Here is a 22167-nt window from a genome sequence, read left to right on the forward strand (position 1 = left end):
TATATATATATATATATATATATATATATATATATATATATATATATATATATATATATAAATATATCCATCCTTCCATCCATCCATCCACCCACCCATCTAAATATCTATATCAATCACCTTCTACTCAGTTTTCTAATTTATTGCACATAATTCAGTCACAATCATTGCAATTTATGGCATTATTACTCCTTCAAAAAATAAAACTGATCCTGTCCAAATGAAAGTAATAAGTAAAAGTAAAAGTTAAATAAGCTAACACTTTGTGTTCAGTAAATTAAATTAAATAAATTACTGCAAAAATCTTTTTTTTATTTAACGTGTCATTTCAATTACTTTGTGACTAGTTTTCTTGTTTTAATCCCTCAATAGTGATTTAATCAGTGGCTTCACCCACTCCTACCAGCAGCGGCGAAGCGGACTACAACTCCCGCCATGCCTTGGTGTGTTTTCGCCGTACGTGGCGGAGACACGCCCCGAAGAGGAAGTTGCAGGTCAGAAAGCAGAAACAGGAGGGTGATCAACATTAGGATCAGTGAGCGGAGAGGATGGTGAACTGGGTGTGAGAGATTTTGCACCAGGCAGCTTTTTATTGCTTATTTTTTCATGTGTGAGCTGTCACCCGCTCACAGCCCGCTTCTGCTTTCCTGCTCGATCGCTGAGCACAGCGCTGCTGCAGCGGCCTTATGGAGCACATCCGAACACCAAAGGTAATCAGTGGAGCTGCGAGGCGTCGAGATTAAACTAGTATCTATATAACTAACCCAGAGCCTCTCTGACTGATTCTACCACTGTTACCATCGCGATTAAAGTACATACTTTATCATCAGAGCTTTTCTCAACAGTCTTTACACCAGGCCTGGCTCTGGGCTGCAGTGTTGTGCTCTTTACAGCGCTGTACCGGCCGGGGGGTAACAACCGCTGGGTGTTTTGAATTAGATCTCTGGGTGATGGTGATGATTGATTGTGATTGTGGTGTAATTAGACGTTTCAAAACGCTTAAAGCTAACTCAGTCTTAAAATCAGTTACTATGGTGTCTTAACACTCAAAGATAGCAAATAACATTGAATAAACAATGAATTATGGTTGCATTAGCTAACTTACGTCTTAAAAAAAACAACAACCATAATTTAGCTTTGGGAGGTAGTATGGAAGTTCTAAAACTGGATCAGAAAGGCTTTTAATGATTGTTTTACGTGAAAGGTGCTCTCCAACAAAAAATACAATAATAAGAGTAACACCAGTAGTAATAATAATAATAATAATAATAATAATAATAATAATAATTATAACAAAAGTAGTATTAAAACATTTTTTTACGGACTGAAAATGCAGACTCAATAATATGCTCTCAATCAAACTCAATAATAAGGCTAAAAAACTATGCAATATTTGTAGCCTATAGTCTTTATTAATAAAAAAAGGAAATAATATATTAATATAATAAATTAATTCTGACATCAGAGATTTATGCTGATTAATGCTGGGAGTTCTGTCTTTGTGTGTTGAGAACTAGTAGAGTAACTCTACTTTCTGAGGTTAACAATTTAGCAAAACTGGCTAACATTACCAAGCTGTATTTGTGTAAGTTGCACTAAAATAGACATTTTTCTTTTTAAGAAAACTTGAGATTAATGCGCGGACAATGGATGAGCCAGCTCCATATGAGAAGTTTCTGTTTAAAGTGGGCCAGACGGCCTTAGCGTTTCTTTGCTGAGGTTTGCAGGTTTCTGCATAACCAGCGGTTAGTTATTTATAGTTTTTTCCCCTTAGTCTTGCATGGAGGTTTTTAGACATGTCTTGGATTGGGAACATCCACTTTTTGTTTGTCAGTGTTTGGTGGGCTGCACCTGTATTCAGCTTTTGGGTTAGCCTTTATCTTTGTGGATACTGTTAGTCTGAATGCAATGACATGCCAATAGTCACTGGAACACAGGAACTAGGATTGTGTCTCTTGATTTTTACCATGTCTCCTTCATTAAGTGTAAATGTGATTTCTGCCAGAGTCACTCTAGTCAGATACTACTGGCCCCAATCATTGCCACCTACTGTTCTTACTACTATGAGAAGTAATGCCTTGTAGAGTGTATTTGATGTGACACTGTGCATCTGACTTTACTAATGCTGTTGTGCAAACAAAGTGCATTAATTAGTGTTGAGCAGAGGCTGCTATACTACGGAAAAGGGTGCAAATGGGTCTGTTAATACCATTGATTTTATAAAATACATTTCAAAAGCAGGTGTCTACAAAAACTTTTTAACTGTTTAACAAATTAAGCATAGTTAGTTTAGCATAGTATGCTTTCTATAGGCCGTTATAGCACAGATAGATATATAGATATGACTACATTCTACATTTTTCTCTCTATTGCTCTGACAACATATCGTCATTGTTGGCAATCTCAGACCAATAATATCTTTTTCAGTTCTTGGTTGGTCAGTTGATCATTCCATTGCCCTGATAAGTGATGACTGCCCTTAGACAGGCTGCAGACCAACTGCCTGGCCTAAATGTCAATTCTCAGTCTTGCCAATAACATGGATAGTATTTCTTCATGGTGTCCAGTGGTCTGCTTGTGCTTCTTAATGGCTTGTTGATGATTATTTAAATCCCATTTGTTCACATAATCACTGGCCATCCTTTTGCTTTTTCACTATTGACTGTTTTAAGCATAGTGATCTTGCTGTGAGTTAGGCTTTAACTCACAATGTGTCCAAAATAAGAGCTTTGGCTTGTTTGTCTGGGCTTCAAATTATGGGTGAAGATTGTTTTGGTCAAGAAACTATTTGTTTCTTTTTTTGCCATCATGCAATGTGCTCAAAAGTCAAGCCAACAACAGGATTCAAAGACATCAATGTTTTAGTAGTTCTGCTCTTTTTATTGTCCATCTTTCACATCCATTAAAAACCCTCAGAAAAGACCACAGAACTGGACTGGTCTTTGTTTGAAGGGAAAATCATTACGTTTGAAAATCTTTCCAGCTCATGAAGATCTTTTTATCCTTCCTGTGCTAAGTGCCAGTCTGTGTTGTGCTTCACAAATGCTGGATAGTTTGTTGTTAATAATTAATAATGGTGCTTTCTGGTGTTCGTGATAGATAAATGTATGGATCTGAAGGCAAATTTGTGTTCAGCAGTAGCTAAAAAAGATGAGGCAATGATTACATAGTACAGAATAAACGTGTATAGTTGTGGTTAAAGGTTTACATGCACTTATAATGGGCATACATGTCATGGCACCATAGGTGACATTGTACAAATAACTATTACTATCTCTCTATTTAAATCAGACCTGCTAATACATATATATTTAACCTTATTGGAGAAGTTTTTAATATAATGTACCAGTAATGTTATTTATTTCATTTTGACACCATTAAAAAAATAGCTGCCAGATTCCCATTATTACAGCAATTAGCTGATGCAAGTTACAGGGTTATTCCTATTACACAGGTGGTCGAATGTAGTGTTAGGAGTCTTGCCCAAGGACTTTTATTGGTGTAGCACAGCATAGTCCCCCAGACCTGGATTTGAACCCAAGATGATCTGGTAGCTCACTGGCAGGTAGTGGTGTTATCCACTGCACCACACCAACCACTTAACATTATATCTATTAATCTTTCTATAAACCAAACTGCTGTGCATACCGACCTGTAAGTTTGTGTACTATTACATCCCCATGAGCCACTAATATCATAATGTCTGGAACAGTGAAATCAACATGTGTTGATCGTTGTCCACCCATACTCTTTGTCAAAAACAACATTAAGGTATGGTAATAAAGAGGACAGGATTATTAGTAAGGAGAAACCGGCTTTGATTACTTTGACTGTTGGGTGATTCTGTGCCTAAATAAAAGCCGGTTGAGTCATAAGCAAGGAGCCACCCAAACTAAAAGAATAGTTGAGCAATACAATGTTATTATGATGATATCCTCTGGGATTAAATTACGCCAGATAATACTTAAGCAGTGCTCTGCAACTCTTTGGTTTGTAATAAAGGAGCTGAGCTCAGCACTGTAATCTGATATAAAATAAAATAATTTCTAAAATCTTTTTTATTAAATCAGTACAGCTATAATAATGTGATAAATTGTGCTGGCAGCCTGTGAACAATTACTCATTCTCATCCCACTGAACAACTGCATGTTTTCATTGCAGATTCAGGGCCCTGGACTAACACCGTCCCACTGTCCTGCATGACCCGTGTTAATATATTGTAATGCATTTCATTTTTTAAAAATGATTTATTCCTTTACTTTTTTATCCCACTTTTCTCACCCTAATTTAGCAACGTTGATAATCCATCCCACACTTTTTAGCTGTTCTCTTCCTATCACTAGTGATGCTGCAACACTAGTAGGATAAGGATTAGCACATGCCTCCTCCGATACATGTGAAGTCAATCACTACCTCTTTTTTAACTGCTGCTGATGTAGCATTGCCAAGTAGCCATCACGTTTGGAGGAAAGCGCAGCGACTCGGTTTTGATAAATCAGCTCATGGGAGTGATGAGGAGAAAGAGTGCCATCTGCTCAGCTAGAGAGAGCAAGGCCAGTTGTGCTCTCTCTGGGCTCTGGCAGCTGATGGCAAGCAGCATGACCAGGATTCAACTAGCATTCTCCTGATCATATTGGCAGTGCCTTAGTTCACTGTAATGCATTTTAATGTACATTTACAATGTACAGAATCTGTACAGTTTGTAGCTTTTTTTTCTCAGTATTGTAGAAATATCAGTTTCCTGCTTTGGGAGAATGGGGGTGCTGATTGGTTGTTTTTCTTGAGGGACTGGAACCCAGACGCCATTTTTAATACTCAATGCTACAAGTACATTGTCTCTGTTATGATCAGAAAAATAAGTTGAACAGGTGCTGGTTAGTACTGTACTTAATGAGTGTTCTTTCAAGACTAGCTACAATTTTATCTACTTTCTTTCACAAGATGTAGCCACCACCCTGCTTCACAGTTTTTATTTCATGAACTGCGGTTCCATTTTTTTCACTACATTTTTCCAAAACTGTTTTTCGGTAGCATTCTTTAAATGTTTCGGTTTGTTAAGAGACCACAGTTAAGAGTTCTTTCTTATGACTGAAATTTATGTCTGTGGAACAGTTCACCACCCTCATGACTGTTGAGTTAAATCATCCTGCATTTTCTATTTCACGTGGGGTTCTAATTTGTCAGGTTTATCAGCATATGAGCAGTTCTCGCCAAGTTTTCTTGGTCTTTCTGATCTCATTTTGACATCCACAGTTCCCATGACTTACCAAGTTTTAATAACAGTCTAAACTTTAGAAACAGCAAGATAAAAACTATTTTTGCCATATGGATCAAATCTTTAAACAGTTGCTTAGAGGAGCCCATGATTGTTGAGTGTTAGCACAAGGTTTTAGGAGTAAGAGAATTTGGAAATTTGATTCAGCTGACTGTTCCTACTTATCTGGGGATATGCCTCAGGTCTAATTTCTTAAACAAGTTATGAGGCCGTGTCAGAAGTGATCCTGAGCCTTTGCACAAATCCTAACCCAGAGTGACTGCTGCATATTTCCAAAAGGTAATGGATGATGATCTTCTGTTCACAGGTAGAGCAGGTGAAGCTGCTGGACCGCTTCAGCAACAAGTCCACCACAGGAACTCTTCACCTGACCGCCACTCATCTGATCTTTGTGGAGAGTAATGCCACTAGTTCTCAAGAAGTATGGGTAAGCTACTCCACCACCATAAATGCTACACAGAAGTTACACTATTATCATTTTTATAACATATCTACCAAAGACAGATTATATCTTCTTAATATCATCTATTTTACTCCACTATTAATTCTGAATTGCATGACTTGTTTGATAACTCACTTTTGGTGAAATCTGGTCCAGTCCAGTATTTCTTAACATCGCAATATAGATCACAGAAAGATCAAATATTGCAATGCCATTTTTTTCCAGTATTGTGCAGCCTAAGATGTTAATTTTCTTTGTAATATGCACCATATGTCAAAGGTTTGTGAATGGGCCTTTAAATGAATGCATTCAGCAGTTTTAAGTTGCACACATTGCTGATACAGCTTGTATAGTTCCTGTAGAGAAGTATTATCAGAAGAACAGGATGCTCAGATAATCTTGAACTTGTTGGCCCCATGCCAGCATACAAATTCCAGGCATGCACCAGTGGGGTATAAAGCCCCCCAGCACTGAGCTGTGGAGCAGTGGAAGCTTCACCCAGTACTTTTTGAATGAGCTGGGTTTAGCTTATTTAAAGAAATAAAAGTGAATGCTTTGTTTGCCAAATTGTAGTACTAATAAAGTAAAGTTTTTTTTTTGCATCTTTACAATCTATTCATAGGACTGGCACTATAATTCAATAATTGGTCATGACCTCAGTCATTTTTGCTGATCTTAATATGACCTATTATATTTACTTAGCAAGGAAAGTCCATTAATGTGAAATGTTAAACTTTGTTATAAAACATTGGTTTTAATTTTGTCTGTTTTATTTATTTTTAGGATTTTTCATTTTAGAATAGTAGTGATAAATAGTGTGATATATTTATTTTTTGCTGTGATACTACCATTATGTCTGTGACAAATTAATTTTAAAATGACAACAGTATTGTTTATCACAATTATTTTTGGGACAATATATCACCCAATATAATTATTATCATGTCCAGTAATGTCCATTTATGTAACTTTACATAAATATTGAATAGAATCAGATGGAAAAAGTGAGCTACTCAGTCTTGTCATTGTTCAGTTGTTCAGTGTAGTTAAAGGTTTATTAGTGTGTCTTCTGGTTTTTATTATGCAGCACATATGCACATATTTGCTTACAAGGACAAAAGGATACTTGAGTCCCTCCGTGCAGAAATGCAGATAAATGTGCATTTTAATGACTGTGCGACTAATTGAATGAATATGGTAATTATGTGTCTTTGGAAGGCCCACACAAATGCCTCTTTCAGCAGCATTCATATTCACTTTCTCTCAGGGAGGGGCATTGTTGTCCTTCAGTTCACCCAAGGACTTCGTGTCAGAGTGGTTTTAGAAGTTTCAGAAGTGAGAAATGGAATCTGTTTGTTTGCTGAATAATGCAGTGCAGATGACTGGGATGTTTTCCTGCAGATCCTTCATCACCACATAGCATCTGTGGAGAAGCTCTCTCTGACCACCAGCGGCTGCCCGCTGCTCATACAGTGCAGGAACTTCAGGGTGGTTCACTTTGTGGTCCCGCGTGAGCGAGACTGCCACGACGTCTACAGCTCACTGCTGCGGCTGCTTCGACCAGGTGCACACCTTTTTTTGCAATATTCAGCATTATGAAATATATATATAATTTATTGCTGTTCATTACTAAAAATAAGGGTAAGGATAAAAGTCCGGCATGCATAGAGTTATGTAGGCGCTGGTATGCTGTGTTATTCTGGTCATTGCAGGGCAGTTTGAAAGCAGACATTTGCTACAAAGTAGAATGTTTTGTGAATTATAATTTAGTTATAGTGTTAGCTTAAAGGTATAAATGTCTGGCATTTGTTTACCAGGATTAGGTTGGTGACAGTCCAGTGATTGTTTGCCAAATTAGCATTGCGTCTTCTGTTCAAAAATAATGAAGGAAATGTCCGATTTAAATTGTGTCGTGATTTATAGACTGCATCTAGATTAGTTACTGTTAGATTTTTCAATGAAAAAAAAACGCTGGTTCGAATCCCAGTCATGCAGCTTGCCAGCAGCTTCTGAAGTCTCAAGAGAGCACAATATGCCTTGCTCTTTCTGAGTGGGTAGATGGCGCTCTTTTTTTCCACATCACTCTAAAAAGGTGATGTTGATCAGCACAAGGCATCTGTGAGCTGATGTATCGGAACCGAGTGGCTGCGCTTTCCTCCGAGCTCACTGTGATGCTACTCTGCAATAATGCATCAGCAGCATTTCGAAAATAGACTTCTCATGTAACGGAGGAGACGTGGTAGTCTTCACCCTCCTTGTGTTGTGGCATCACTAGTAATTGGGGATATACAACTAAGGAGCAATTGACCTATCTAAATTGGGAAAAAAAATAAGGGGGGGGGGGGACATTTTTCAATTAATTATTTCTTTTACAATGAATGATATATGTGGAATTTTATATTTAAAACATTTCTAAAGTTATGGATAGCACTGCAGGCTCAGCAGAGTTTTGGGAAAGTCAGAGGAGTCGATGAGCATGCATTAAAGCTGCAGGTGCAGAAGCCATGCTTTGATGGCTCAGGGGTTATAGAGTGTATATATGTGTGTGTGATTAAAAAGTGTCCAGATGGTGATCTAAATTCATCTGCTGCTTTTGACTTTGTTCACTTTGTAACTCTCTTTCTCTCTCTCTCTCTCTCTCTCTCTCTCTCTCTCTCTCTCTCCTGCTTGTGTGTGTAGTTTCTTATGATGAGCTGTATGCCTTCTCCTACAACCCGAAACAGAATGAGCAGCAGAGAGAAGAGGGCTGGCAGCTCATTGACCTCGGGGCAGAGTTTGAACGTATGGGTGTGCCATGTGATCAGTGGCAGCTAACAGACGTCAACAGAGACTATAAGGTACATGGAAATGATAGGAATACAGAACACCCTAAAGAGATTCATATTTCTTGTTCCTGTGCTCCCCCTACAGATGGGAAATGGAATACAGCCTTTAAGGCAAAACTATAGGACACGCTTTACACATGCATGTTACACACTGTGAGATGCAGAACTGTCACTGAAAAGGAAAGAAGTAGGTGGACTGAGGTGGTAGAGTTATATTACAGGTTTTCTACACAAATATGACTCGGGTTATTTACCGACATGAGATTGGTGAGCGTCTTCAAGTTCAGTATTGGTTGTCTTCATAAGCCTAGCATCTTCTATTTTAAACTAAAGAAAGCAAACTATAAATTATCTATAACTTACTATAAAAATTTGCTATAAATATAACAATTTCTATATCTATATCGAACTGCTCCTTTATTTACAAGTCACTTTGATACAATGATCACAATCCTTCTGAATTAACACATTAAATAAATAGGTTTTTAAATTTGTATTTATTTTTTTACACTCTGTTTGTAACTACATATTCCCCAACACAAATTTAACTTTAGTATGTTTGGCGAATATCAAGTATTTAATTATAAATATGAATACTGACTGAATCCTGTAAAATTCTCTCAGAAGATATATAGTATATTATGTATTTTATACCCCAACCTGTAGTAATATAATCAAAAAATGTTGTCTGTATGGCAAAGACCTGCTTCTGGCCTTCTGGTTTCTAGTCTTTATTCTTCTTAAGACAAAAGCTGAGTTTAAACAGGAGCTTGTTGCTTAGCTATACAGAATGATGAGGCACTGTCCAACACTGACGCTAATTCAGGACATTCTTGCCCTACATTCTGCTCTTATGAGGTTATCAGGCAACCTGATTAGATTTAGTGAACGAACGTCTCACAAGACGAAAGGCTGCTGTTGTTGAATAAAGTTTTAGAGGAAAAGATACAGACTTTTCACATCTCCCAGCTGTAAACAAGTAAAACCAGCCAACTGACCAGATACTTAATTCACAAAGTAATACAGTATATTGGAGAAATTGGAAATTTCATATTCCTCGTTAATAACATTCTCATACATTTTCGATTTTTGTTTTTTTTTTGTTTTTATTATTATTCACAAACTTTAAATTTATCACACGTAATTCATTAAAAAAGCAAATCTGACTAATATATTATATATTATATATTATATGATTTTGTTCTTTATTAATAAATATAATTATGTCCCTTACTGGTTAAAAAGAAATGAAAGTTGATTTAAAGTAAAGAAATGTTGATTCTAAACAGTAGTAAAGTAGTGCAGTATATTATAAATTGATATTTATAATTGATAAATTTTATACTGAGAGATTTTATTTATTTATTCATTTATTTTGTACAATTTTAGTTCATTATTATTTATTTATCATTTCATAACATACATATAATTTTATCTTATTTACTTTTACTATTATTTTTCTTTTCCTTTATATTTTATCAGTTCTGTACTTATGTTTAAATGGTCATTTTTTATGATTTAATGATTTTTCTATTTTATTATGCATTTTTCTCATTGAAATTAATTAATTTAATATCATTAAATGGATTTTATTAAAAATATTTATATTTTTAAATTATTATTATTTTTTCCTTTTTATTTTTATTACTTATGTAATGTTTTCAAATCCTTTAAAATTAATAAATACTCGGCTGCATTGTAAATGAGGGTCACCCTCAATGTATTGCCGATTGAAAATAAAGCTTGATGGATTTGATTGATTGGTTAATTGATTGGTTTTGCTATATACTTTGCACAGTAACATCTATAATCATACCCCATCCTTTTGGCAGGTGTGTGAGACATATCCCAGAGACCTGTACGTCCCCATCACGGCCAGTAAGCCCATCATTGTTGGAAGTTCTAAGTTCAGGAGCAAAGGCCGCTTCCCTGTCCTGACCTATTTTTACCAGGAAAAGAAGGTAGGAGTACAGCACTACACCACTCCTAAATAATGAAAAAGTATCCTAACATTTACCAAACTGTGTTCATGGTGTCAGAAATTCTCATTTTTAACAATAAACCGTTAATAAGAATACAATTCATAGAATACAAAGTCGTATTGCTATGAAAAGTTTAAAATGGAATTGGTTGTGCTTTGCTAGATCTGCTCTGTTTTGTCCATATTTGTAAGGTTTTTTCATGTGCAAAAATATGAACAAAACTAATGCAGAGTACACAGGATAATTATAACGAGGACTGACTCTTGTCAGGTAGCCCCCAGCATTCCATAATACAGCACTTTTAGTCGATGCTCCCAACAGGCTTACAATGCCAGTGAAAGACGCATATCATTACCTATGCAAAGAAATCACAATTTCTTTTACATATTTTACGCTTTTTTTTTTTTTTTTTTTTTTACAGATTTCTATATTGAAATCTGATCTCCTATCATCTTACCTATTTGTTTGTGCTCTGTACACTTTAAAGGTTCTCGGTACCTCGTTTTAAAGATCAGGGCTCTCTGATTTTTTTTATCAATGAAGTGTGAAGCTACTTTGATCTTTTTTTTTTTTCTTTTTTTTGGTGTAAAAATAGCCATATCTTTGCATGGGAAACACTATGCTTCTATCACTAGCACTGTAAGCCTGTTGGGAGCGTCGACTAAAAGCGCTGTATATTAGAATGCTGGAGATGAACTGAGGTGGGCTATTTGATCAGAGATCGTACTAGGGGTGGGCGATATGGCTCTAAAATAATATCACGATATTTCATGGTATTTTCACGATAACGATACTTTTGGCGATATGACAAAACACTAAATTAGAAAAATAAATTAAGAATTTTATTATTGCATGCAATATGATATGGCTAACTGAGATTAAAAAAAATATATATATTTTTTTTTTTCAGATTTGTAACAGAAGTCAATGATTCAGAATGTCATGATACTAATAATGCCCTCCAAATATCTCCATATATATCCAGGATTAATGTAGAATAAATGATACTGGACAGATATAATCTGTCTCTTGAAGATATACAATGGGAAATGAGAACAGTGTGAATTTTTCGTTTGCTTAAAACTGAAGTACTTTAATATGATAATTATGGGTGATATGGCACGATATTTCAGGGTATAATATCGTTCATGATATTTAAAATTTTTGGCGATATTACACGTACGATACGATATGGCACACCCCTAGTTCGTACTTGTTGTCATTTTTCACTACTGCAACTGTTTTTTATTATTTTTTTTTTAATTACACCAAATTTCTCCTTTAACAGTGAGTATAAATGAATCTTAGTGAGGTTAAGTGATTTCGATTACCTTTAAGTCCATTAGGTACGTCAGCATTCAGTAAAGCTTAGTCAATTTCATAGTTAGTTTGGTTTCAAAGGGTTTTCTGGTGGCTGATTGGCGGGTTCTAAATGAGTCCTCAGTTGCTACAGTTGTGGGAGTGGGTACTGTTTGCCTGTGTGTGGCGTAGGAGATGAGGCTTATTTGCACAAAGACATTTAAACAGCCTTCCAATAGAATCTGCCTGTTCTCTCTCTTACTCTATCACTTATCAGGAGTTTTTTTACTGAGGGAACAACGCAGTACCCTCTCACTGCCTCCACACTGCTCTAAGTAATGATGTTAAACTCTCCATCTGTTCATATTTACCCACATCCTCCTGCCAACAGGTTTGTGTGGTAGCCAGGTTATATATGAGTGTTTGTGTGTGTTTGTGTATCTCATAGGCTGCAGTGTGTCGATGCAGTCAGCCTCTCTCAGGCTTCAGTGCTCGCTGTCTGGAGGATGAGCACATGCTGCAGGCCATTAGCAAAGCCAACCACAACAACCGATATGTTTACGTCATGGACACGAGGCCTAAGGTACACTAAGATTTGAGTCACTCTGCATATTCAATTTGAATTCGTTTTATTATCTATGCAGTATTAATATGGTAGAGAAATATAATGATGTCTGGTTATTCATTTTATGTTACAAATCAAATTGATCCAATTTAAAATTTAAAGATCTAGGGAAAAATAGAAAAAACATTTTTTTTCAGTATGAAACTTCTTCTGCTTGCCTTAATTAGTGAAATCAATATATAGCATAAAAATGGTTCATCTCACATATTTACAACCACCCCCTGCAAAAACAAAAACTAAAATAAAATTGCAATGTTGTGTTTCAATGTTATGTAAAACTATTGTGTTTTAAGTTTGAACATGTATTTTTTTTTATGAATTATCTTTTGGATAATTAAAGGCTAAATCTAGTAGCAAGTTCTTAATCTCTTATTTCTCGGAATTTTACAGTTGAATGCACTCGCGAATCGGGCCGCAGGGAAGGGCTATGAGAACGAAGACAATTACTCCAACATCCGCTTCCAGTTTGTGGGCATCGAGAACATCCATGTCATGAGAGCCAGTTTACAGAAGCTTCTGGAAGGTCTGCAAATTTAAGTCCTTTTGAAATGCAAAAGAAAAACTCAAATTTGACAACAATCAATTGCATTTTCTTTTGTCAATAAATTAATACACTAGAAGAAGATAAGTTTTAATACTAAAACAAGAAACAGTACACCAAATTATTTTATTTTCTATTTTGTATCTGAAAATTTCTTTTGGTTAAAAAAAGAGCTCACATTTTATTAACCTTTAACTGCATGTTGTTGCAATATTGCGATTTGTTTTTGTTACTATCTAACATTTCAACTTTCATACCTTTCTTACACCACCAAATTAAGCAAATGTGAATAAGCCAATATTATAGAGAAAAACAAGCTGCAACATCTATGAAGAGCATTTCTTTTTTTTTTAATATTTAAGGCCAGCTTAAAAAATAGAATCAGTATTCAAGAATGAAATTGCTGTGCATAGTTTATTAGTAACACACAGATACTTCCATTTTTTACTTTATGCATGATTTTACCACAAAAACTTTTCGTATTCTATTATGTATTCTTAAAAACATTTTAAATAATCTAGGTTGTATTGATGCTATATTGTATCCCCCATTTTTTTTTAGAATTCTTCAATTTTTAATAAGGAAATTAAATAATTTTCATGTGTGTTTCATTAAAAACTTTACTCCGTTAAATATATATTTAGCTTTAGGGCTGCAGCTATTGATTATTTTAGTAATCGAGCACTCTACTGAAAAATCCATTCGAATAATCAAGTAATTGGATAACACATTAAATAAGAGATTTCATAATATAAGAACTTGTCTCTGTTGTAATAATCTAACCGCACACACAGACAGTATTCCTAATAATCAGCACTCCACAGCGCTGTTGTTATGTTGGTCTTGGTTCCTTCCAAGGTTTCTGCCTCTTAAAGGGAGTTTTTCCTTGCCACTGTGTCGCCATAAAATTGGCATCTCTGTGGTGCTGCTCATAAGAGGCGTGGACCTGTTTTTCTCTGTAAAGCTGCTTTGTGACAACCTTTGTTGTAAAAAGAGCTATAAAAATAAAATTGAAGTGAATGTTTTAAGGTACATTAATGTTAATCTCATTTATTTGTTATAAGTAACATTTAATTGATCACCGCTTTAAAAAACTCCGCCTCCTCCCCCTGCTTCCTGTGCGTTGTTGACGTAGCGCTAAGCGCGTTATTTCACATTATAATTCTGTGCTTTGCGATTTAAAATTAATTAAATGATTACTCGAGGCATAGAAAATTAATCGATTCATTTTTTAAATCAAGTAACTTGAGTCAAGTATTCGTTTCACCCCTATTTGGTTTAACCTCTGTGTCTCTCTTTATCTTTCTCTCTCTACTCTTTAGTGGTGGGCACTCGCTCTCTATCCGTTACAGATTACCTGGAAGGACTGGAAAACAGTGGCTGGTTGCGCCACATCAAGGCTATCGTTGATGCTGCCATTTTCCTTACAAAGGTTGGCCTCACCTTCTTACATATATACAGTGCCCTCCATAATTATTGGCACCCCTGGTTAAGATGTGTTCTTTAGCTTCTCATAAATTGAGTTTTGTTCAAAATAATATAGGACCACGATGGGAAAAAAAAGTAAAGTCCAACCTTTAACTCAAGTAAATTTTAAGGGGGAAATAAAATCCCTGACTAAGAAATAATTATTCTTCATAAAATCACCTGTTCCACAATTATTGGCACCCCTAACAATTCTTAGGAAATAAATTTAATAAAAGTATTTCTGTCACTTCTACAGTAGTTTACGAAGTTGATCAGAGTATGTAGGAACATTTAATTAGTAATTCACAACTTCCTGTTTCCCTGGGGTATAAATATGACGTGACACAGAGGCCATTTATCTTCAACATGGGAAAGACAAAGGAACATACCATTCAAGTGAGGCAGATGTGTGTTGACCTTCACAAGTCAGGCAATGGCTACAAGAAAATCGCTACTCGCCTACACCTGTCCATATCTACTGTCAGAGGAATTATTAAGAAGTTTAAAACAACTGGAACAGTGGTAAACAAGCCTGGACGAGGACGCAAGTTTATTTTGCCACCACGCACAGTGAGGAGGATGATAAGAGAAATAAAAAGTTCTCCAAAGCTCACTGTTACAGAATTGCAACAAATGGTAGCTTCTTGGGGTCACAAAGTCTCCAAAACAACCATCAGGCGCTATCTACATGCCAACAAGCTGTTTGGGAGGCATGCACGGAAGAAACCATTTCTCACTCACAATCATAAACGCAAACGTTTGGAGTTTGCTAAGCGGTACTATGACTTCAACTGGGACTGTGTGCTTTGGTCAGATGAAACAAAGATAGAGCTTTTTGGCAACAAATGCTCTAAGTGGGTCTGGCGTAACACAAGAGCTGAGTATGCAGAAAAGCACCTCATGCCCACTGTGAAATACGGCGGGGGATCAGTGATGCTGTGGGCCTGTTTCTCTTCTAAAGGCCCTGGGAACCTTGTTAGGGTGCATGGCATCATGAATGCTCTAAAATACCAGGACATTTTAAAACAAAATCTGGTGGCTTCTGCCCGAAAGCTGAAGATGGGTCGTCACTGGGTCTTTCAGCAAGATAATGACCCTAAACATGTGGCCAAATCTACACAGAAATGGTTCACCGCACACAGAATCAAGCTCCTCCCATGGCCATCTCAGTCCCCAGACCTCAACCCCATTGAAAACCTGTGGGGTGAGCTGAAGAGGAGAGTGCAGAGGAGAGGACCCAGGTCGTTGGATGATTTAGAGAGAATGTGCAAAGAGGAATGGTCAAAGATCCCTCTTTCTGTATTCTCCCATCTTGTGAAACATTACAGGAGAAGATTAGGTGCTGTTTTGTTGGCAAAAGGGGGTTGTACAAAGTATTAACATCAGGGGTGCTAATAATTGTGGCACACATGATTTGATGTTAAATAATTATTTCTTAATGTGGGATTTTTTTCCTACTGAATAAATTCACTTGAGTTAAAGGTTGTATTTTACTATTTTATTCCATCGTGGTCCTATATTATTTTGAACAAAACTCAATTTATGAGAAGCTAAAGAACACATCTTAACCAGGGGTGCCAATAATTATGGAGGGCACTGTAAATATATATTACATATACTATACTATACTATAGTACACAAAAATACACACTCCACTCCTAAACTTCACAGGAGTTAGCTTTATGTCCAGATTAAAGTTTGGCACTGTGATGGTAATTGTAATTCTGAGTGATGCAGTTTAACATGCTTTGCTGCAGGCAGTGACGTTGGAGGGGGCCAGCGTGCTGGTTCACTGCTCAGACGGCTGGGATCGCACCGCCCAGGTCTGCTCACTGGGAGCCCTGCTGATGGACCCCTACTATCGCACTATCAAAGGCTTCATGGTAAGATTGTATCTGATCTCCACTGTAGTCTACTCTCAGTGCAGTCTCCGGGGACCCCCCTGCCAGCTCCCATTTGTGTTTCCTTCAAGCTCCTAACATACCTGAACCCTATAAGCAGCCCTCCATCAGCTGGTTTAAGTGCTTTTGGAGCCGGAGTAGAAAAGCTATATGGACCGTCTGGGTGTTCCCAGGGGCTGGCTTACAGTACAACAGTACAGAACTGCTGTGATTCACTATAATCTTTTTCTTTTTTAAGTACCAACTCCTGAGAGAGAACACTCATTGTGTTTGTCAAAGCAGTGTCTTGATCACATTTCTACATTTTTGTGTTTTTAAGGTACTTATTGAGAAAGACTGGATCGCCTTTGGGCACAAGTTTGCAGACAGGTGTGTATGAGCAGTATATGCTGTGTATTAAATGTATGCTACAGTTCAAAATATTTATTTCATTATTTTATTTGTAATATCTTCTTTTTAGTGGTGTTAATTATATCCTCCTGAGACCCAGACCTTTGCTTTGTGTGCATTTTTTCTTTCTCCTAGCTATTTAAGATAAGTAAGGACTTAAAAATAGTATAAAAACTAAACTGTTTTTGCAAAAAACAACTTCTTGTACAAAAACATCGTCCTCATATGGAGACAGAAGTTTATTTTCACATATATCATTTATCCATGACATTTGTGATCAGTAGGTCCCAATTTGTCCAAAAACTAAATTTTAAACATAAAATTCAATGCACATTTTCACCAAGCCTATGTTTATGTCTGGACTGGCTGTAGAAACTTTTGACTAAGATTCTCATCATCTTGTTTTTTATAATCAATTGAGTGTAATGTCATGTGACCACTATATGGTACGGATAGTGTCTCTATATGAGGCCCAAAAATAAATAAAAGCACCATGGTGCACAGAAGCAGAAATGTATTGTCCCCATACGAGGACGCAGGGTCTCAAGATGATATATGTATTTTTAAATAATACTAGTACTACTAGTACTAGTGAGTGAGTGAGTGAGTGATCGTGCACTAAAGTTGACGGCACTACTTTTTTATGTATATTTAAATACTATGCACTAGTGCAAAATCATACGATTTTAATGTGCAATCATACAATGTAAAAAAAAATACTGATTTACTGTAAAAAAAAATATATATATATATATATTTCTTTAAGCTGTTCTAGGATTTTGTATGTTTAATGCAAGCCATATTTATTGCTCCCAGCACCTCCTCTCATTGCTCCTGACTCTTTGTTGGATTTTGTTATCTCTTTAGGTGTGACCAGTTGGACGGGGATCCGAAGGAGGTGTCTCCTATTTTCACGCAGTTTCTGGAGAGCGTGTGGCAGTTAACAGAGCAGTTCCCACAAGCCTTCCAGTTCAGCGAGTGGTTCCTCATTCAGATTCACGAGCATGTTCACTCCTGTCAGTTTGGCAACTTCCTGGGTAACAGCCAAAGACAAAGGGAAGAGCTCCAGTAAGTGTGTGATGTCACGTGCCCACACATAAGAACACTCTGCTGTTTTCTTCACCCGTCTAATGACCTGTGTGTGACTGCAGGTTGAAGGAGCGGACGCACTCTCTTTGGGCTCATCTAATAAGCGAGCAGCAGAATTATCTCAACCCACTCTACAGCCCCAGCTTTGCAGAGTCACATCCTGTTCTGGAGCCCTCTACACAGGCCTGGCACTTCAAGTACGCTCACCACACGTCTTCTCATAAACAAACACAGGTTTAAGTTTTGCAGGGAATATTCTGTAATGTAATTTGCTATTATTGTGTCCCATGACTTTTTTCATTTTGAATGTGATTTCTGACCGATGCCAAAGGTCACAATCATTACCATTCCACTGTGCTGTCTACTGTTGGGGGTAATGTCTTCTATGGCCTATTCTCAGTACACACAACACTGTGGATGGAGGAATGTTGGAACACATGCACAACTTCAGAAATGGAATGTCCCATTTATCTGGCACTCACAATTAAGTCTTGATCAAATCTCTATCATTTACATGTCCTTGCCATGAGCACATTGGCCAGTGGTTTTCCTCACTCTCAAGATAACGCATCACAACTTGTACAGGTATCAATTTATGATTACATAACTTACATACTGCTATTGAATAACTGTTGGCATGTCAGTTTATCACAAATAGCCTGGATTGATGCACCATAGCATGTCTTACAAGAGTTACATTAGAGGTAGAGAGCGCTGCAGTAATTTTAGTCCCGTCTGGACGCACATCTCTGAGTTTTATGTCCTCGCATTTAATAAAATAGCTATTTGTCCACTGCTACACACCGTAATGACACTTTTGGTGCACGTTTCCACAAAGATCCCTTTAAACAAAACAGCGTGTGGAAATGGAGAAGCTACTATACGAGATGTCATGATAGAGAAATCCAAAAAACTTAGTGGTCCTCCTGTTTTTTCAATTGCAGTCCAGATGCAAGAGTTTTATCCCTGAGTAGAAATGTGAAATTTTTTCACAGACGTCCCCCTGAGAAACTGCCCGGATAGGGCTTTAATAGAAATAATAATAATAATAATAATATATATAATCAAATTTCACACTTCTACACTGGAATACCAAAAGTTAAATGGTATAACTGTATGTGAATTGATCATGTTTTCCCTTCACATACTTATGTAAGTTGTGAAGTGTTCTCTTGTGAGTAAATTGAGCATTGGCCATTGTGCTTATGGCAGGGAGAAGTGAATTATCTTTGAATAATTTTGAATGAAACTTGACAGTGGGTGCCAGATAGAAGGGACATTCCATTTGTAAACTTTCTTCGATTCATAGTGTCACATTTGTATTGGATATATGTCGTAGAGGGCATTACCACCACAGTAGACAGAGCGGTGGGTGGCATGGGTGGTAATGATCATGGCTGGCGACTTCTGGCTATAACTGTTCATGCTCTGTGTAGTTTTCTCTAGCTTCCATGGGACATGACCAAAATCTTAGGACAAGATAATGATTTCTGCAGGGAAATGATTTCTGTTGTCCTTTGCTCCAGGTTTTGGAGGAACATGTACCATCAGTTTGATCGCTCCATGCACCCACGCCAGTCCCTACTCAAACAGACTCTGATGCTGAAAGAGAACCGCAAGGAGCTGGAGAACACAGTGCGAGCTCTGCAGGCGGTGAGTATATACATCCTTTCCTTTCTTACTAGATTTGTCTCAAGGTGAAGGCTACAGCAGAGGTGGGAGGGACCTTGCTTGCTCTGGAAGACAAAGGTTTAGTCACGCGCAGTTGTGACAGCATGAGTAGGTTATACAAACAACAAAAAAAATTAATAAATGATAATAATGACATTTCCATCCTATACTTCTTTACAAACTGTGTGGCTGCAAAATTAGATGTGATTACACTGAGAAAACTGTATTAAGATATACATTTAAGAATTATCACACAGAAAGGCCAATTTTCTAATATATACAACTAATATTTTAACTCAAGATGATGACAACTCTGCCCAAAAACAAAGGCATGGGTGGGAGGCAGAATTTAGTGATTAATAGTGGAAGGAGGCTCTTGTGTACGTTTTAAGCTCATTCAATTCCCCGTTTTATGCAGAGTCCATTTTTACAGAGCCAATCTTATCTAGATTTAGACTTACATAGATCATACATGTGGCATGCCACAAAGTCCAGTCTTATAGGATCTCTATTTTCAAAATATTGTCCTAATATGTCACATTGATCTCCATCTCCTTTGTTCACCACTTCTAATCCATCTTGTATTATGTTATTTGCTCTCCTTGTAGCCAGGTTTAGAATATTATTACAGTGGAAGCCTGTCTCACAAGCCCCCTTCTTTGTCTGGCTCACAGACATGATTTTTTTTTTTTTGCAAAGTGTATTTTGCAGATTTTATTATTTTGCAGATTTTATTTTTGTTGAAAATCCTTTATTGAATATTGAATATATGTTGGCACATAACCTGATTCAAAATAAATATATCTAGTTATTACTAGGGAAGCACAGTGATATTGGAACTGTATCAATATTTGTAGACAAAATTATATGTTGACTGGATAAATTAATATTTATTAAAACTCCAGAGGAGCAGTATGTTTAGTTGACTTATCATTTCAAATCTTTCCTAATATGTACACTAGATTATTAGTGTATGATTTTATTATCAAAACCAAATATACTGAAACAAATATTTATTTATTTATTCTTAATATATGAATAAATTAATTTGAAAAAAATTAATTGTTAAATAAAACAGAATCTTGTAATATTATTTTTTTCTGATTCCAAACTTCCAAACTATTGTGTTTCTCTAAAGACTATCTCCCTCTAGCCTGATCTTCAGTCCTCTCTTTCTGTGCTCCTTCTGTTTGCTGTATGTACTCTGGAAACCTCCTGCGAGCAGGTCTTTTGTACAGGTCTTTTGTTCCTCTGAACCGTTGATCTGACGCATGTCCCCCTGCCCACTTCTGTGTGTCCTCCCTCAGAAGCTGCAGAAGTTTGGGGTGAGCACTTCTCCACTGGAGCTCCACACTCAGCCGAAAGAGCGCAGCCTCCCTCCCCGGCCCCAGTCCCTCATCCTGGGGGCGCCCCTCAGCCGTAAGGAGACGCAGCAGGAGGAGGAGGAGGAGGCGGTGTTTGGTGAGGAGGCGCGGGAGGACGCTCCGGTCGGTAGTGGCGGAGAGCGGACTGTAGAGGGCAGCAGTGCCACAGAGAATGGCTATGGAGAGATCCAGGGCTCATTCGGCTCAAAGAGCGAGCCGGCTATAGTCAGTCTGGAGTTTGGAGTGGCGCGGATGACCTGCTGAGGAGCTGTGGAATATCAAAGGAATGTAGAAAGACTTTAAAATATCGAGATTTGTATATCCCTCAGGCTCGGTGTTGAGAGACAAATGAAGGGGTGTGTGTGTGAGTGTGTGTGAGTGTGTGTGAGTGTGTGTGAGTGTGTGTGAGTGTGTGTGAGTGTGTGTGAGTGTGTGTGAGTGAGTGTGTGAGTGTGTGTGAGTGAGTGTGTGTGAGTGTGTGTGAGTGAGTGTGTGTGTGAGTGAGTGTGTGTGTGTGTGAGTGAGTGTGTGTGTGTGAGTGAGTGTGTGAGTGTGTGAGTGTGTGAGTGTGTGAGTGTGTGAGTGTGTGAGTGTGTGAGTGTGTGAGTGTGTGAGTGTGTGCCTTCACTTGAAGGCCTTGATGATGACCTCCACATGTAAAGTAGGTGGATGAAAGAGTGAATGGAAAAGGATGCATTCTGTAATGTAAATCCGCTATAAATAAGAAAAAAAAACATCTGTCATTGTCTTGAACGAGAGAAGCTTTTGTTTTATAAAGAATGTTAATAGCACTAAAAGAAAAATATTAAATGTTTAATCGAAGAGAGGACAGAATCTCTCCAACCAGAGAGCATTGTTTTTATTTGTTATTGCTCAGGCCCCATTCATTCACGGATTCAAGGAGATTTTATTGTAATTTCACATCACATGTTGTACATGAGATAGATAGATAAATGAAATAGATAAATATAAGAAAAATAAAATAAAAATAAAATAAAAACACAATATAAAATAGATAATATACAGAGAATAATATAAATGAGTTTGGGAAGTAGCAGCAACATGAAGTCCAAAGTGCAAGTTTGCTATAGCAGCATGATGATTGAATGGATATCATACACATTTAGATTTTTTTGGTCTGTCGTTCACATGAAAATGCTTGAAAGGAGAGCTTTTTGTAAATGCTTCTTAAAAGGGAGTTTATTGAAATCTCAGAGCTTCATGAAAATGTTTCTTGCTGAATCTCAAATACTTCCTTACTCACTATATAGTGAATTACATCAGCATAGAACTACA

At 37.1% G+C, this 22167-nt stretch overlaps 1 protein-coding gene across 1 annotated transcript; it reads left to right on the top strand.

The window, feature by feature from the left end:
• Positions 1–465: 465 nt before the first annotated feature.
• mtmr6 (myotubularin related protein 6) lies at positions 466–21719 on the top strand. The gene is made up of 14 exons (XM_022681625.2): positions 466–710; positions 5583–5702; positions 7119–7281; positions 8397–8554; positions 10375–10503; positions 12272–12406; positions 12839–12971; positions 14312–14421; positions 16214–16339; positions 16677–16726; positions 17615–17815; positions 17899–18033; positions 19363–19489; positions 20815–21719. Exons 1-14 carry the CDS (start codon positions 687–689, stop codon positions 21133–21135), a joined length of 1932 nt encoding a protein of 643 aa, XP_022537346.2. The 5' UTR covers positions 466–686; the 3' UTR covers positions 21136–21719.
• The last annotated feature ends 448 nt before the right edge of the window (positions 21720–22167 follow it).

This window comes from Astyanax mexicanus, chromosome 1 (assembly GCF_023375975.1).
Source record: "Astyanax mexicanus isolate ESR-SI-001 chromosome 1, AstMex3_surface, whole genome shotgun sequence".
Classification (NCBI taxonomy): Eukaryota; Metazoa; Chordata; class Actinopteri; order Characiformes; family Acestrorhamphidae; genus Astyanax; species Astyanax mexicanus.